The 17,819-nt window shown below is 27.9% G+C and overlaps 1 protein-coding gene across 10 annotated transcripts in view; it reads right to left on the bottom strand.

Annotated features, from left to right (window-relative positions):
- LOC129754978 (diuretic hormone receptor-like) overlaps positions 1-17,819 on the bottom strand; it is a 138,380-nt gene that overhangs the window by 17,243 nt on the left and 103,318 nt on the right. For all 10 annotated transcript variants that reach the window (XR_008739135.1, XR_008739134.1, XR_008739133.1 and 7 more), the window contains 6 exons: positions 14,032-14,230; positions 13,805-13,898; positions 13,423-13,516; positions 5,923-6,003; positions 457-539; positions 154-264 (listed from right to left, as the gene is read on the bottom strand). Coding sequence is in view for 7 of the 10 variants with exons in the window: in XM_055751259.1 (XP_055607234.1) it covers positions 154-264; positions 457-539; positions 5,923-6,003; positions 13,423-13,516; positions 13,805-13,898; positions 14,032-14,230 (662 nt within the window). In the remaining 3 variants the exon portion in view is untranslated. The remainder of the gene's footprint in view (positions 1-153; positions 265-456; positions 540-5,922; positions 6,004-13,422; positions 13,517-13,804; positions 13,899-14,031; positions 14,231-17,819) is intronic.

Genomic DNA, 17,819 nt, shown 5'->3' on the forward strand with positions numbered 1-17,819 from the left:
CCCGGAAGGTGAGAATGATAAACAACCTTCAACCATATACCTAACTTGTCATTCAAATTGCTCAGCACTTACGGGCAACAACTAGAAAAACAGCCTTTGCTTGTTGTCTGCTGTAAAGAACGAAGAAATGAAAAATCGAAAGTATAAACTCACCCACATGATCCGAAGCAGGAAGATGAGATTGATGATCAGAACGGCACAGGACGGGCCCTGGATGATCCAATCGATGTGAGATTCACGCATCCAAGAGCATTCGATTTCGAGCTGCAGAAATTGAAAGAAACAGAGAATGGGGGGAAATAAAGTAACACACTGATAAAAATAGCATCCAATATCGTGTAGACAGAGTGTATTTTTGATACAAAAGCACTCTGAATGGTTCAGGAAGAAAGAAAAATGTGTGTGAATTATCTCCGGATGAGTAAACAGGGAAGATGAACTGCTTCGAAATTTTACCTTATTTGGATGCTCCAGCGATGGTTCCATCGAATAGAATGACTTAGCGATGGCCCAAGCCCCAACAAATACCAGAGGTCCTCCTTTGAGAAAAATAAAATATTTGAAAATCAATTTAAGAGAAATTCAAGGCACTACAAGTCTTGCGAACAACGAAACATAAATTTTATTCTAAAAATTGACAAATTGAAATTTGAAATCACTCAAACAAACAAAAAACAAAAATGACAACAATGACAAAAATGACAAAAATGACAAAAATGACAAAAATGACAAAAATGACAAAAATGACAAAAATGACAAAAATGACAAAAATGACAAAAATGACAAAAATGACAAAAATGACAAAAATGACAAAAATGACAAAAATGACAAAAATGACAAAAATGACAAAAATGACAAAAATGACAAAAATGACAAAAATGACAAAAATGACAAAAATGACAAAAATGACAAAAATGACAAAAATGACAAAAATGACAAAAATGACAAAAATGACAAAAATGACAAAAATGACAAAAATGACAAAAATGACAAAAATGACAAAAATGACAAAAATGACAAAAATGACAAAAATGACAAAAATGACAAAAAGGACAAAAAGGACAAAAATGACAAAAATGACAAAAATGACAAAAATGACAAAAATGACAAAAATGACAAAAATGACAAAAATGACAAAAATGACAAAAATGACAAAAATGACAAAAATGACAAAAATGACAAAAATGACAAAAATGACAAAAATGACAAAAATGACAAAAATGACAAAAATGACAAAAATGACAAAAATGACAAAAATGACAAAAATGACAAAAATGGCAAAAATGACAAAAATGACAAAAATGACAAAAATGACAAAAATGACAAAAATGACAAAAATGACAAAAATGACAAAAATGACAAAAATGACAAAAATGACAAAAATGACAAAAATGACATAAAAGACAAAAGTGACAAAAATGACAAAAATGACAAAAATGACAAAAATGACAAAAATGACAAAAATGACAAAAATGGCAAAAATTACAAAAATGATAAAATTGACAAAAATGACAAAAATGACAAAAATGACAAAAATGACAAAAATGACAAAAATGACAAAAATGACAAAAATGACAAAAATGACAAAAATGACAAAAATGACAAAAATGACAAAAATGACAAAAATGACAAAAATGACAAAAATGACAAAAATGACAAAAATGACAAAAATGACAAAAATGACAAAAATGACAAAAATGACAAAAATGACAAAAATGACAAAAATGACAAAAATGACAAAAATGACAAAAATGACAAAAATGACAAAAATGACAAAAATGACAAAAATGACAAAAATGACAAAAATGACAAAAATGACAAAAATGACAAAAATGACAAAAATGACAAAAATGACAAAAATGACAAAAATGACAAAAATGACAAAAATGACAAAAATGACAAAAATGATAAAAATGACAAAAATGACAAAAATTTAAAAAAATTTTGACAATTTTGACACTTTTGACAGTTTTGACAATTTTGACAATTTTGACAATTTTGACAATTTTGACAATTTTGACAATTTTGAAAATTTTGACAATTTTGACAATTTTTACAATTTTGACAATTTTGACAATTTTGACAATTTTGACAATTTTGACAATTTTGACAATTTTGACAATTTTAACAATTTTGACAATTTTGACAATTTTGACAATTTTGACAATTTTGACAATTTTGACAATTTTGACAATTTTGACAATTTTGACAATTTTGACAATTTTGACAATTTTGACAATTTTGACAATTTTGACAATTTTGACAATTTTGACAATTTTGACAATTTTGACAATTTTGACAATTTTGACAATTTTGACAATTTTGACAATTTTGACAATTTTTACAATTTTGACAATTTTGACAATTTTGACAATTTGACAATTTTGACAATTTTGACAATTTTGACAATTTTGACAATTTTGACAATTTTGACAATTTTGACAATTTTGACAATTTTGACAATTTTGACAATTTTGACAATTTTGACAATTTTGACAATTTTGACAATTTTGACAATTTTGACAATTTTGACAATTTTGACAATTTTGACAATTTTGACAATTTTGACAATTTTGACAATTTTGACAATTTTGACAATTTTGACAATTTTGACAATTTTGACAATTTTGACAATTTTGACAATTTTGACAATTTTGACAATTTTGACAATTTTGACAATTTTGACAATTTTGACAATTTTGACAATTTTGACAATTTGACAATTTTGACAATTTTGACAATTTTGACAATTTTGACAATTTTGACAATTTTGACAATTTTGACAATTTTGACAATTTTGACAATTTTGACAATTTTGACAATTTTGACAATTTTGACAATTTTGACAATTTTGACAATTTTGACAATTTTGACAATTTTGACTATTTTGACAATTTTGACAATTTTGACAATTTTGACAATTTTGACAATTTTGACAATTTTGACAATTTTGACAATTTTGACAATTTTGACAATTTTGACAATTTTGACAATTTTGACAATTTTGACAATTTTGACAGTTTTGACAATTTCTACAATTTTGACAATTTTGGCAATTTTGACAATTTTGACAATTTTGACAATTTTGACAATTTTGAAAATTTTGACAATTTTGACAATTTTTACAATTTTGACAATTTTGACAATTTTGACAATTTTGACAATTTTGACAATTTTGACAATTTTCACAATTTTGACAATTTTGACAATTTTGACAATTTTGACAATTTTGACAATTTTGACAATTTTGACAATTTTGACAATTTTGACAATTTTGACAATTTTGACAATTTTGACAATTTTGACAATTTTGACAATTTTGACAATTTTGACAATTTTGACAATTTTGACAATTTTGACAATTTTGACAATTTTGACAATTTTGACAATTTTGACAATTTCGACAATTTTGACAATTTTGACAATTTTGACAATTTTGACAATTTTGACAATTTTGACAATTTTGACAATTTTGACAATTTTGACAATTTTGACAATTTTGACAATTTTGACAATTTTGACAATTTTGACAATTTTGACAATTTTGACAATTTTGACAATTTTGACAATTTTGACAATTTTGACAATTTTGACAATTTTGACAATTTTGACAATTTTGACAATTTTGACAATTTTGACAATTTTGACAATTTTGACAATTTTGACAATTTTGACAATTTTGACAATTTTGACAATTTTGACAATTTTGACAATTTTGACAATTTTGACAATTTTGACAATTTTGACAATTTTGACAATTTTGACAATTTTGACAATTTTCACAATTTTGACAATTTTGACAATTTTGACAATTTTGACAATTTTGACAATTTTGACAATTTTGACAATTTTGACAATTTTGACAATTTTGACAATTTTGACAATTTTAACAATTTTGACAATTTTGACAGTTTTGAAAATTTTGACAATTTTAACAATTTCGACAATTTCGGCAATTTTGACAACTTTGACAATTTTGACAATTTTGACAATTTTGACAATTTTAACAATTTCGACAATTTCGACAATTTTGACAATTTTTACAATTTTGACAATTTTGACAATTTTGACAATTTTGACAATTTTGACAATTTTGACAATTTTGACAATTTTGACAATTTTGACAATTTTGACAATTTTGACAATTTTGACAATTTTGACAATTTCAACAATTTTGACAATTTTGACAATTTTGACAATTTTGACAATTTTGACAAATTTGACAATTTGACAATTTTGACAATTTTGACAATTTTGACAATTTTGACAATTATGACAATTTTGACAATTTTGATAATTTTGACAATTTTGACAATTTTGACAATTTTGACTATTTTGACAATTTTGACAATTTTGACAATTTTGACAATTTTGACAATTTTGACAATTTTGACAATTTTGACAATTTTGACAATTTTGACAATTTTGACAATTTTGACAATTTTGACAATTTTGACAATTTTGACAATTTTGACAATTTTGACAATTTTGACAATTTTGACAATTTTGACAATTTTGACAATTTTGACAATTTTGACAATTTTGACAATTTTGACAATTTTGACAATTTTGACAATTTTGACAATTTTGACTATTTTGACAATTTTGACAATTTTGACAATTTTGACAATTTTGACAATTTTGACAATTTTGACAATTTTGACAATTTTGACAATTTTGACAATTTTGACAATTTTGACAATTTTGACAATTTTGACAATTTTGACAATTTTGACAATTTTGACAATTTTTACAATTTTTACAATTTTGACCATTTTGACAATTTTGACAATTTTGACAATTTTGACAATTTTGACAATTTTGACAATTTTGACAATTTTGACAATTTTGACAATTTTGACAATTTTGACAATTTTGACAATTTTGACAATTTTGACAATTTTGACAATTTTGACAATTTTGACAATTTTGACAATTTTGACAATTTTGACAATTTTGACAATTTTGACAATTTTGACAATTTTGACAATTTTGACAATTTTGACAATTTTGACAATTTTGACAATTTTGACAATTTTGACAATTTTGACAATTTTGACAATTTTGACAATTTTGACAATTTTGACAATTTTGACAATTTTGACAATTTTGACAATTTTGACAATTTTGACAATTTTGACAATTTTGACAATTTTGACAATTTTGACAATTTTGACAATTTTGACAATTTTGACAATTTTGACAATTTTGACAATTTTGACAATTTTGACAATTTTGACAATTTTGACAATTTTGACAATTTTGACAATTTTGAAAATTTTGACAATTTTAACAATTTCGACAATTTTGACAATTTTGACAATTTTGACAATTTTGACAATTTTGACAATTTCGACAATTTTGACAATTTTGACAATTTTGACAATTTTGACAATTTTGACAATTTTGAAAATTTTACAATTTTGACAATTTTCATGATTTTGTTTTTTGAATATGAAAATGATTGAAAATGTAAATTTAAAAATCAATTGAAATTGTTCAAGTTTTTTTGTAAACTCTTGTGGCATTGAATTTTACAATTGTTTCTTCACGTTTTAATAAGTGGATTATAACGTGGAGAGACAATTGAAAAATTCAATGCATAACTTAAGTCAAATTTAAATGGGAACTGTGAATCGAGAATATCAGGAAATTAACTACAAGCACCTTCAAGCTGTTTCTGTTGTTAAACTACATCATTATCTGTGCTTGGAAAATTGTCGAACACATTTTTAGCCAGATGTTCAATTCGCTTTACAAACGAGTTACAATTCCGCCCCCAACAAGTGTTAAACTAGTAGCTCCCAGGTACCATTTACATTCAACATCAGCCCCAATTCCAGATGAGAATTTTGAAACTTAATCCATATATTAAAACGTCCGCTCCCCCCTTTTCCCTTTTGTCAACTTTCAAATACTTACCCCAACCGATGATGGCGTACTTCCTGAAGCGCAAATTATCGCCGGAAAACGTTTGCACCACCAGCATGTACAGATAGAGACCTGTTGTTGTATGTTGGCAAAAGGTTGGAACATCCGGTTCAGGGGGAGGCAAGGAAAGGAGAAAACACACAGGAATAAACGATTAAAAGATAGCTGATCTCTTGTTTGCTCTTGAGAGAACGTTTATTACTACTTAGCAGCATCCGAAAACGTCTTTGGTTGGAAACAATCCAAAGAAAACTCCCTCCAAGCAACTTTCAGTTACCAGTAAAATCCCTCAAGCTTTCCGAATCAGAAGTGATTTAATAATTGTAGAATGGGAGTCTCGGAACTGGTTTTCGAATCGAATCGTGTGGTTCCTTTTGTCCCTTGTCCCAGTTAGGGAATTAATATGCCCTGGAGCCATTCCCACATTTCGTCCAACAGAACCAAACCTAGGTACACGAAACCACAGAAATCTCTGCCTTAATGTGGCGAATGTTAATGAAGCGACAACACGATTATGGCAGAGACGGCGAGAAAGACAAAACACGCCAGATAAATCAGGAGTCTGGCTGCTGCTGGTATTCGGTAAATTAATTACTGGAGGCCGACCTCATGGCAACTGCCTGACTGACTGATGAACTGAGTCTCCTGGTGGTGGTTGTTTTCCCGCAGGACAAATTGTGATAAACAAGAAGGTTGGAAGGATCCCAACGCTTTTTTGAAAATTTATGAGATGTGTAGATGTGTAGATTATGTATATTAAAGCATTCTTCCTTCAAATAGCACAAACATGTCCCAACATTTAAATCCATAATTTATGCAAAACAAGATCATTGCTAAAAGTGAATTGAATTGTGCTATTTTAAGAATCTCTGCTTTAAAAATGGCGATCCTTGAATCCTTGCACAGGTCTCTGGAGCCACCATTTCAAAATTCATATTCGAATTGAAAAGCAAAGCAAAAAAAAAAATTATGCAAAAATTATGTAAAAATTGTCAAAATTGTCAAAATTGTCAAAATTGTCAAAATTGTCAAAATTGTCAAAATTGTCAAAATTGTCAAAATTGTCAAAATTGTCAAAATTGTCAAAATTGTCAAAATTGTCAAAATTGTCAAAATTGTCAAAATTGTCAAAATTGTCAAAATTGTCAAAATTGTCAAAATTGTCGAAATTGTCAAAATTGTCAAAATTGTCAAAATTGTCAAAATTGTCAAAATTGTCAAAATTGTCAAAATTGTCAAAATTATCAAAATTGTCGAAATTGTCAAAATTGTCAAAATTGTCAAAATTGTCAAAATTGTCAAAATTGTCAAAATTGTCAAAATTGTCAAAATTGTCAAAATTGTCAAAATTGTCAAAATTGTCAAAATTGTAAAAATTGTCAAAATTGTCAAAATTGTCAAAATTGTCAAAATTGTCAAAATTGTCAAAATTGTCAAAATTGTCAAAATTGTCAAAATTGTCAAAATTGTCAAAATTGTCAAAATTGTCAAAATTATCAAAATTATCAAAATTGTCAAAATTGTCTAAATTGTCTAAATTGTCAGATTTGTCATTTTTGTCATTTTTGTCATTTTTGTCATTTTTGTCATTTTTGTCATTTTTGTCATTTTTGTCATTTTTGTAATTTTTGTCATTTTTGTCATTTTTGTCATTTTTGTCATTTTTGTCATTTTTGTCATTTTTGTCATTTTTGTCATTTTTGTCATTTTTGTCATTTTTGTCATTTTTGTCATTTTTGTCATTTTTGTCATTTTTGTCATTTTTGTCATTTTTGTCATTTTTGTCATTTTTGTCATTTTTGTCATTTTTGTCATTTTTGTCATTTTTGTCATTTTTGTAATTTTTGTCATTTTTGTCATTTTTGTCATTTTTGTCATTTTTGTCATTTTTGTCATTTTTGTCATTTTTGTCATTTTTGTCATTTTTGTCATTTTTGTCATTTTTGTCATTTTTGTCATTTTTGTCATTTTTGTCATTTTTGTCATTTTTGTCATTTTTGTCATTTTTGTCATTTTTGTCATTTTTGTCATTTTTGTCATTTTTGTCATTTTTGTCATTTTTGTCATTTTTGTCATTTTTGTCATTTTTGTCATTTTTGTCATTTTTGTCATTTTTGTCATTTTTGTCATTTTTGTCATTTTTGTCATTTTTGTCATTTTTGTCATTTTTGTCATTTTTGTCATTTTTGTCATTTTTGTCATTTTTGTCATTTTTGTCATTTTTGTCATTTTTGTCATTTTTGTCATTTTTGTCATTTTTGTCATTTTTGTCATTTTTGTCATTTTTGTCATTTTTGTCATTTTTGTCATTTTTGTCATTTTTGTCATTTTTGTCATTTTTGTCATTTTTGTCATTTTTGTCATTTTTGTCATTTTTGTCATTTTTGTCATTTTTGTCATTTTTGTCATTTTTGTCATTTTTGTCATTTTTGTCATTTTTGTCATTTTTGTCATTTTTGTCATTTTTGTCATTTTTGTCATTTTTGTCATTTTTGTCATTTTTGTCATTTTTGTCATTTTTGTCATTTTTGTCATTTTTGTCATTTTTGTCATTTTTGTCATTTTTGTCATTTTTGTCATTTTTGTCATTTTTGTCATTTTTGTCATTTTTGTCATTTTTGTCATTTTTGTCATTTTTGTCATTTTTGTCATTTTTGTCATTTTTGTCATTTTTGTCATTTTTGTCATTTTTGTCATTTTTGTCATTTTTGTCATTTTTGTCATTTTTGTCATTTTTGTCATTTTTGTCATTTTTGTCATTTTTGTCATTTTTGTCATTTTTGTCATTTTTGTCATTTTTGTCATTTTTGTCATTTTTGTCATTTTTGTCATTTTTGTCATTTTTGTCATTTTTGTCATTTTTGTCATTTTTGTCATTTTTGTCATTTTTGTCATTTTTGTCATTTTTGTCATTTTTGTCATTTTTGTCATTTTTGTCATTTTTGTCATTTTTGTCATTTTTGTCATTTTTGTCATTTTTGTCATTTTTGTCATTTTTGTCATTTTTGTCATTTTTGTCATTTTTGTCATTTTTGTCATTTTTGTCATTTTTGTCATTTTTGTCATTTTTGTCATTTTTGTCATTTTTGTCATTTTTGTCATTTTTGTCATTTTTGTCATTTTTGTCATTTTTGTCATTTTTGTCATTTTTGTCATTTTTGTCATTTTTGTCATTTTTGTCATTTTTGTCATTTTTGTCATTTTTGTCATTTTTGTCATTTTTGTCATTTTTGTCATTTTTGTCATTTTTGTCATTTTTGTCATTTTTGTCATTTTTGTCATTTTTGTCATTTTTGTCATTTTTGTCATTTTTGTCATTTTTGTCATTTTTGTCATTTTTGTCATTTTTGTCATTTTTGTCATTTTTGTCATTTTTGTCATTTTTGTCATTTTTGTCATTTTTGTCATTTTTGTCATTTTTGTCATTTTTGTCATTTTTGTCATTTTTGTCATTTTTGTCATTTTTGTCATTTTTGTCATTTTTGTCATTTTTGTCATTTTTGTCATTTTTGTCATTTTTGTCATTTTTGTCATTTTTGTCATTTTTGTCATTTTTGTCATTTTTGTCATTTTTGTCATTTTTGTCATTTTTGTCATTTTTGTCATTTTTGTCATTTTTGTCATTTTTGTCATTTTTGTCATTTTTGTCATTTTTGTCATTTTTGTCATTTTTGTCATTTTTGTCATTTTTGTCATTTTTGTCATTTTTGTCATTTTTGTCATTTTTGTCATTTTTGTCATTTTTGTCATTTTTGTCATTTTTGTCATTTTTGTCATTTTTGTCATTTTTGTCATTTTTGTCATTTTTGTCATTTTTGTCATTTTTGTCATTTTTGTCATTTTTGTCATTTTTGTCATTTTTGTCATTTTTGTCATTTTTGTCATTTTTGTCATTTTTGTCATTTTTGTCATTTTTGTCATTTTTGTCATTTTTGTCATTTTTGTCATTTTTGTCATTTTTGTCATTTTTGTCATTTTTGTCATTTTTGTCATTTTTGTCATTTTTGTCATTTTTGTCATTTTTGTCATTTTTGTCATTTTTGTCATTTTTGTCATTTTTGTCATTTTTGTCATTTTTGTCATTTTTGTCATTTTTGTCATTTTTGTCATTTTTGTCATTTTTGTCATTTTTGTCATTTTTGTCATTTTTGTCATTTTTGTCATTTTTGTCATTTTTGTCATTTTTGTCATTTTTGTCATTTTTGTCATTTTTGTCATTTTTGTCATTTTTGTCATTTTTGTCATTTTTGTCATTTTTGTCATTTTTGTCATTTTTGTCATTTTTGTCATTTTTGTCATTTTTGTCATTTTTGTCATTTTTGTCATTTTTGTCATTTTTGTCATTTTTGTCATTTTTGTCATTTTTGTCATTTTTGTCATTTTTGTCATTTTTGTCATTTTTGTCATTTTTGTCATTTTTGTCATTTTTGTCATTTTTGTCATTTTTGTCATTTTTGTCATTTTTGTCATTTTTGTCATTTTTGTCATTTTTGTCATTTTTGTCATTTTTGTCATTTTTGTCATTTTTGTCATTTTTGTCATTTTTGTCATTTTTGTCATTTTTGTCATTTTTGTCATTTTTGTCATTTTTGTCATTTTTGTCATTTTTGTCATTTTTGTCATTTTTGTCATTTTTGTCATTTTTGTCATTTTTGTCATTTTTGTCATTTTTGTCATTTTTGTCATTTTTGTCATTTTTGTCATTTTTGTCATTTTTGTCATTTTTGTCATTTTTGTCATTTTTGTCATTTTTGTCATTTTTGTCATTTTTGTCATTTTTGTCATTTTTGTCATTTTTGTCATTTTTGTCATTTTTGTCATTTTTGTCATTTTTGTCATTTTTGTCATTTTTGTCATTTTTGTCATTTTTGTCATTTTTGTCATTTTTGTCATTTTTGTCATTTTTGTCATTTTTGTCATTTTTGTCATTTTTGTCATTTTTGTCATTTTTGTCATTTTTGTCATTTTTGTCATTTTTGTCATTTTTGTCATTTTTGTCATTTTTGTCATTTTTGTCATTTTTGTCATTTTTGTCATTTTTGTCATTTTTGTCATTTTTGTCATTTTTGTCATTTTTGTCATTTTTGTCATTTTTGTCATTTTTGTCATTTTTGTCATTTTTGTCATTTTTGTCATTTTTGTCATTTTTGTCATTTTTGTCATTTTTGTCATTTTTGTCATTTTTGTCATTTTTGTCATTTTTGTCATTTTTGTCATTTTTGTCATTTTTGTCATTTTTGTCATTTTTGTCATTTTTGTCATTTTTGTCATTTTTGTCATTTTTGTCATTTTTGTCATTTTTGTCATTTTTGTCATTTTTGTCATTTTTGTCATTTTTGTCATTTTTGTCATTTTTGTCATTTTTGTCATTTTTGTCATTTTTGTCATTTTTGTCATTTTTGTCATTTTTGTCATTTTTGTCATTTTTGTCATTTTTGTCATTTTTGTCATTTTTGTCATTTTTGTCATTTTTGTCATTTTTGTCATTTTTGTCATTTTTGTCATTTTTGTCATTTTTGTCATTTTTGTCATTTTTGTCATTTTTGTCATTTTTGTCATTTTTGTCATTTTTGTCATTTTTGTCATTTTTGTCATTTTTGTCATTTTTGTCATTTTTGTCATTTTTGTCATTTTTGTCATTTTTGTCATTTTTGTCATTTTTGTCATTTTTGTCATTTTTGTCATTTTTGTCATTTTTGTCATTTTTGTCATTTTTGTCATTTTTGTCATTTTTGTCATTTTTGTCATTTTTGTCATTTTTGTCATTTTTGTCATTTTTGTCATTTTTGTCATTTTTGTCATTTTTGTCATTTTTGTCATTTTTGTCATTTTTGTCATTTTTGTCATTTTTGTCATTTTTGTCATTTTTGTCATTTTTGTCATTTTTGTCATTTTTGTCATTTTTGTCATTTTTGTCATTTTTGTCATTTTTGTCATTTTTGTCATTTTTGTCATTTTTGTCATTTTTGTCATTTTTGTCATTTTTGTCATTTTTGTCATTTTTGTCATTTTTGTCATTTTTGTCATTTTTGTCATTTTTGTCATTTTTGTCATTTTTGTCATTTTTGTCATTTTTGTCATTTTTGTCATTTTTGTCATTTTTGTCATTTTTGTCATTTTTGTCATTTTTGTCATTTTTGTCATTTTTGTCATTTTTGTCATTTTTGTCATTTTTGTCATTTTTGTCATTTTTGTCATTTTTGTAATTTTTGTCATTTTTGTCATTTTTGTCATTTTTGTCATTTTTGTCATTTTTGTCATTTTTGTCATTTTTGTCATTTTTGTCATTTTTGTCATTTTTGTCATTTTTGTCATTTTTGTCATTTTTGTCATTTTTGTCATTTTTGTCATTTTTGTCATTTTTGTCATTTTTGTCATTTTTGTCATTTTTGTCATTTTTGTCATTTTTGTCATTTTTGTCATTTTTGTCATTTTTGTCATTTTTGTCATTTTTGTCATTTTTGTCATTTTTGTCATTTTTGTCATTTTTGTCATTTTTGTCATTTTTGTCATTTTTGTCATTTTTGTCATTTTTGTCATTTTTGTCATTTTTGTCATTTTTGTCATTTTTGTCATTTTTGTCATTTTTGTCATTTTTGTCATTTTTGTCAGTTTTGTCATTTTATTCTTAAAACTATGTTTTAATTTGTATGTTATTTGTATGTTATTCCGAGTAATCAAATCAAATAAAATCAAACCAGAACCCAATCGAGCAACACTCAAACGGTGTAATCGCCTCCGTTTCCAATTAATCAAATCCTTCGGTTTATGCAGAGTGGCGTGAAAAAATGAGAAAAATATCCCTAGTGAAGTGACCCGAACCCAGTTCGTTTTGGCGTGGTTATCGTTCAACCGAGTGAATCCGTTTTTTTTCACCTTGGTTTTAGTGTGTTTTTTCAAATTCCTGAATTCAAGCTTACAGATTTTTTTTTTTTTGGTAGACAAAAAGGGGCTCTAGAAATGGGAAAATAAAATTCAATGATAAGTGAGGCTGCCTGAAAAATCGAGAGATCTGTTTCGTGCCACCCTCTTCACTTGAAATCTACGAGTTTCTGTTCTAAATTACAACCGCTTCGCCCACTAATTGAATCATCATTCTTCAACCAATTTTGTTTTATTAAATTTATTGCTGAAATTAGTATACTGGAAAGGATGCAATGAAATTTATTTCGCGCACAATCTGGATAGTAAATCCAGTTTCATTACTATTAGATATCTATTTTATTCAGTGGAGAATAAGTTTTGTTTAACGTAAAACTTTCACATCACAAGTTAGCTCTAATACATATTCCGAGCTTTTTTGAATCTTGCCCTGCTTCCTTCCTTCCAAAAACACAGAAACGAGCTAGCTACCTGTTCCGAACAATTTTAAATCACTTCTGAAACATTGAACCGCCAAAGGCATCATCGAATTTTGATTATGATTCCCAGAAACAACATCAACAAAAACAAGCTGCTGAATTCAATCATCACAACCTTCAACAAACTCACCTTCCACCAGCATCCAGAAGAAATTCGTTACGCTAAAGTACTGGAACAGGGTTACTAAAAATATGCAGTCGACTAAGTCCTGTTTTGCGTTTATCTGGAACCGGGAGCGATGCAGGAAGAAGATGGAAATGTAGCGTAAGACGTGTAGGAGGATTTTCCACCGGAAGCAGGCAGGCACAAACCCACATACACCAAACCAGAGAACAGAGGTAGGTCGAAGGCCCCGGAGTTGTTTGTGTTCACAAAATTCAACGCCAGTCAATCGGAAAATTAAAGGAAATTATTCATGGTTAGGAACGGGGGTTTGAAAATTTCCACCCACCCTCTGGGAAAACCAACTTTCTCCAGCAGAAGACAAAAAATCTGTCCAAGTGCTTCTTACCTGTAGAGAGAGAATCGTAATCCACAAGCTGGATGACATGATGTAGGTCAGGAACAGATTGACATGGATTGTGTTCCTCAGACAGCGCAGATCCCTAGAGAGGGGAAACAGGAAACGGAAACAGATGCACACACAAATTGATTATACAACCGACTTCTAACTGACTTGCATGCCAGGTTGCTGACAATCGGGTTTTACACAATTTAATCCACCTTACTCTGACTTACTTAAAGTTGATCAGCACTGTGACGGCCAGAAGTAGGGTGACCAGACTGATGCTGTATCCGATGTAGTACACAATCGTTGGCAGCTCGATTAGCATCTCGAATTCCGGAATGTGGGACGGTGCACTCAGGTGCAGGCAGTCGTTGTAGTTGGTGTAGTTCTCCCAGGTTCCGTCTGGGTTGCAGTAGCGGGTGGCGTTTTCTGCAAATTAGAATACATTTTGTTTGCATGAATACTTAAGCAACGATAAACTATGCGATGTATAGCTTCATTTTTTAATTTATTTGGTTGAATTTTAATTTCATCAAGTCATTTATCCCACAGGTGCTGTGTAGCTGATTCCTAACTGCTTTAATTGAAAATGATATCAATTTTAGTAGGTGTTTATCTCCTTCAAAGTATAACTGCAATCATCAAGAATAATATAGCCGATGCGGCCAAAAGCTATCAATGGAAAATATTTCTGATTCCAAGTTCGCTGTCAATTAAGGCGGCAATGGCAATGATAATTTTTATCATCGAATTTTGTATGAAAATTTGACAGCGAACTGGCGAACTGGCGAAATTCACTTTTTGACTCTAAGTTTTATGCATATTCACTAGACCGCTGCAAGCTTCTTTAATAAAGTCTGTTTCACATAGAATCTTGTCGCATCTTTTCATTTACTGCAGTGCCCCTAGTTGTTATATCGCGAATCTATTGACAGTGTTTTGATCCGGATGGTTTGTTTACTTAGTGGTGAAAATTTCATCAAGATTGATGCAGTCAGTCAAAAGTTATCGACGGTGAAACGCGAAAGGCTAGAAAAAAATTCTGCACACTCACGTAGAGAAACCGACGTGGTCAGGGGTAAAGATCGCGAAATTGATGGGAAAAAGTTTGAAAATTCATCCGAAAAGCTTACGAATAATTTTTATGTATTTTTTTCCTTAACCCTCATCCGCATTAGGGTGTCATTTTGACACCATTGCAAGTTTGAAGGCTTGTAACTTTTTTCAGAAGCTTCAAAATACAAAAATTTCTTCAGGGACCCTAAATGAATTCAAAAGTTCTTCAATATTGCATCTTTACTTTTTTTATGGACGAACCCTGGAAGCCTGGATAAAAAAACTCCCTTTTCCGACTTTTGGTGTCATTTTGACACCACAAAAGTAAAATCTATTTAAGTCGTTTGAATTATTATGAACTTCATATAAAACTTATATAAATAGAAACCTTGTAATGTCAGTAAAATATGTTTAGAACATTATATAAAGCTAAAGTTACAAGTTTTATCGTTATTCAGCATGAAAGAAAAAAAATCTGAAAAAACATGCCTCACGAAAACTGTTGTAGTTCATATGTTACACGTCCAAAAAATATTTGCCTTATGCATATAAAAGCTGAAGTTAATGCCTACATCATGAAGACAAGAAATATTTTCTAATTTTTTTTTTTAATGGAATGGTCACAAAAAGTTCAAAAAAGTGGTCTAAAAAACCTACTTTTCATTCGATTGCTAGTAAATACTGTTTGAGCGATGGTAGAGTTTTGAAAAAAATATGACTACAAAATGTATTAAAATTCCAACATTTTGCTGCCTTTAGATTTTTGATGCAACAAAAATTGAATTTACTGGAATTTTTCAAAGTTCACTACTTTGCGCGATTTTTTTACAAATTGAAATTTCATCTGTTTTTGTGGTCCACCGTCATGTTGTACCCGGATTATCAGTGCTTTTACTTTGTTTGGACCAACCAAGAGTATATTCATTGGAAAGCACATTTAATCTACATTCTAGTGAGGTGCTGCAATTCACGCTGTGAGATTTCACAAAAATATGAAAATTATAAACATAAAATCATTCCTTAATTTCTAGAACTACAAGCACCGCGTCCAGCAAAACGTGTTTGTTTGCTCTCCGAGTAGGTACAGTGGGTGGTGATTCGGGCAGAGAGCGAAGCCGACAGACCAAGAAATGAAGATGATGTAGGCATTAACTTCAGCTTTCATATGCATAAGGCAAATATTTTTTTGGACGTGTAACATATGAACTACAGCAGTTTTCGTGAGGCATGTTTTTTCGGATTTTTTTTCTTTCATGCTGAATAACGAGAAAACTAGTAACTTTAGCTATATATAATGTTCTAAACATATTTTACTGACATTACAAGGTTTCTTTTGATGTAAGTTTTGTTTAAATCGGTCTAACACGCCAAAAGTTATAACGATTTGAGCTTGTGGTGTCAAATTGACACCACAAGTGCTGATTAGGGTAATGAAATCTAATGCGGATGAGGGTTAAAGTGCAATAAAAACCCAACAAAATGACATTTTTACTTTTGTTGTACGTTATTTCTTTACGGAGAAATTATCTATTTTATCCGACCAGATTCTATAAGAAACAGACTTTTAAATTCTAAAATTTTTACACCTCACATACCTTTTTTTGTTGTTTTTGCTACCAGAAATAGCATTAAAAATTTTAGAAGCGATCCATCCAGTCCTGAATTAGCGCAACGAGTTTTAATTTTGTATGAAAATTTCTATGGGAAAAAACTTCATTCCAAAGTGAAAGTATTTTGATTCCGGTTCGGCTAATGGACTGGATAAAAAATCCTTAATCAATTTGCTGTTAGTAGTTTTCTATGGGAAAACAAAATTTTTCATTCAGAAAGAGCCAAAGATGTACTGGAAGTTCCCAAAAATAAAAATTTGGATGGAAAATATTCCTTGATTCTTGAAGTACGATTCATGTCAACAAACCAAAATCAAACTTGTTCCCCAGAATAGATACTAAATGTTATACAGAATTTATTGCTCAAAAAATGTTTTTTTTTGCTTTAACGTTTTTGACTGCTTATTTGAAAGCTGTGCAATTGTAGGATGAGAATAGAAAACTTCAAATAACTGCTTTGCATGGCCAGGGAATTCATTGACTTATACAACCTTTGCAAAAACATTTCATGAAATTATCAGAAGCTCTAGCAAGCAAAGTCTGTCATTTTTGAATACTTTTAAATGGATTTAGATTTTTTATTTTGAAATGGTTATAAATTTTTCATGAAATTCTTAGCAGCTTATCAAGTTACCAGAAAATGAAGCTTAAGAATATTCAAAACCAAAAATCAAAGTCCAATTACATTTCAAGCTTATTTGAATTTTCTGGATGATTTAATGTGCAAAAATGTCTTCTTTCATACAAAATTGAAACGCATCGGAATCAACCAAATCTTCACAAATTTTACACTGATTATTATTGGTGACCCAAAGGCATCGAAAAAACATATGGGAGCAAAAAGTCATAAAGCAAAAAGGCGTAAAGGAGTTGAACTCGTGTTGTATGTTTATTAACTTTTTTAGATTTTAATCGCCGTAAATTTTTTTCGAAATTTTAGATGGCATGTTCGGCGGGATGAAATTCTAGAGAGATTTTTTTTTATTATTATAGAGTATGAATGAAAGTTGGATAGACAAGCATTAGTGCGCCAATAGAAGAATGCTTGATATTTTAGGCTAGAGAGCATGTTGATGAAAAACTCCCATGCATTGTATCGCCTTTGTTCTACACTAGCTCACTATGCATGAGAAACTGAGAAACAGAATTTCCATGTATAAGCTAGGTGGTTTTAGTAAAAAACGCTTTCAAGTTTCATATCGACTACACTGTCAAGAAGATTGCCATGAAATATGGAATACTTTGTCGGATAAGCAGATATATGACTTTCTGGTCAAAAATTATCTACGTAAAATCTGTTATTATGCCACATTTCGACTATTGCGCTACCATATTGCTTCATGCATCAGATA

Source organism: Uranotaenia lowii, chromosome 3 (assembly GCF_029784155.1).
Source record: "Uranotaenia lowii strain MFRU-FL chromosome 3, ASM2978415v1, whole genome shotgun sequence".
NCBI classification, from domain to species: Eukaryota; Metazoa; Arthropoda; class Insecta; order Diptera; family Culicidae; genus Uranotaenia; species Uranotaenia lowii.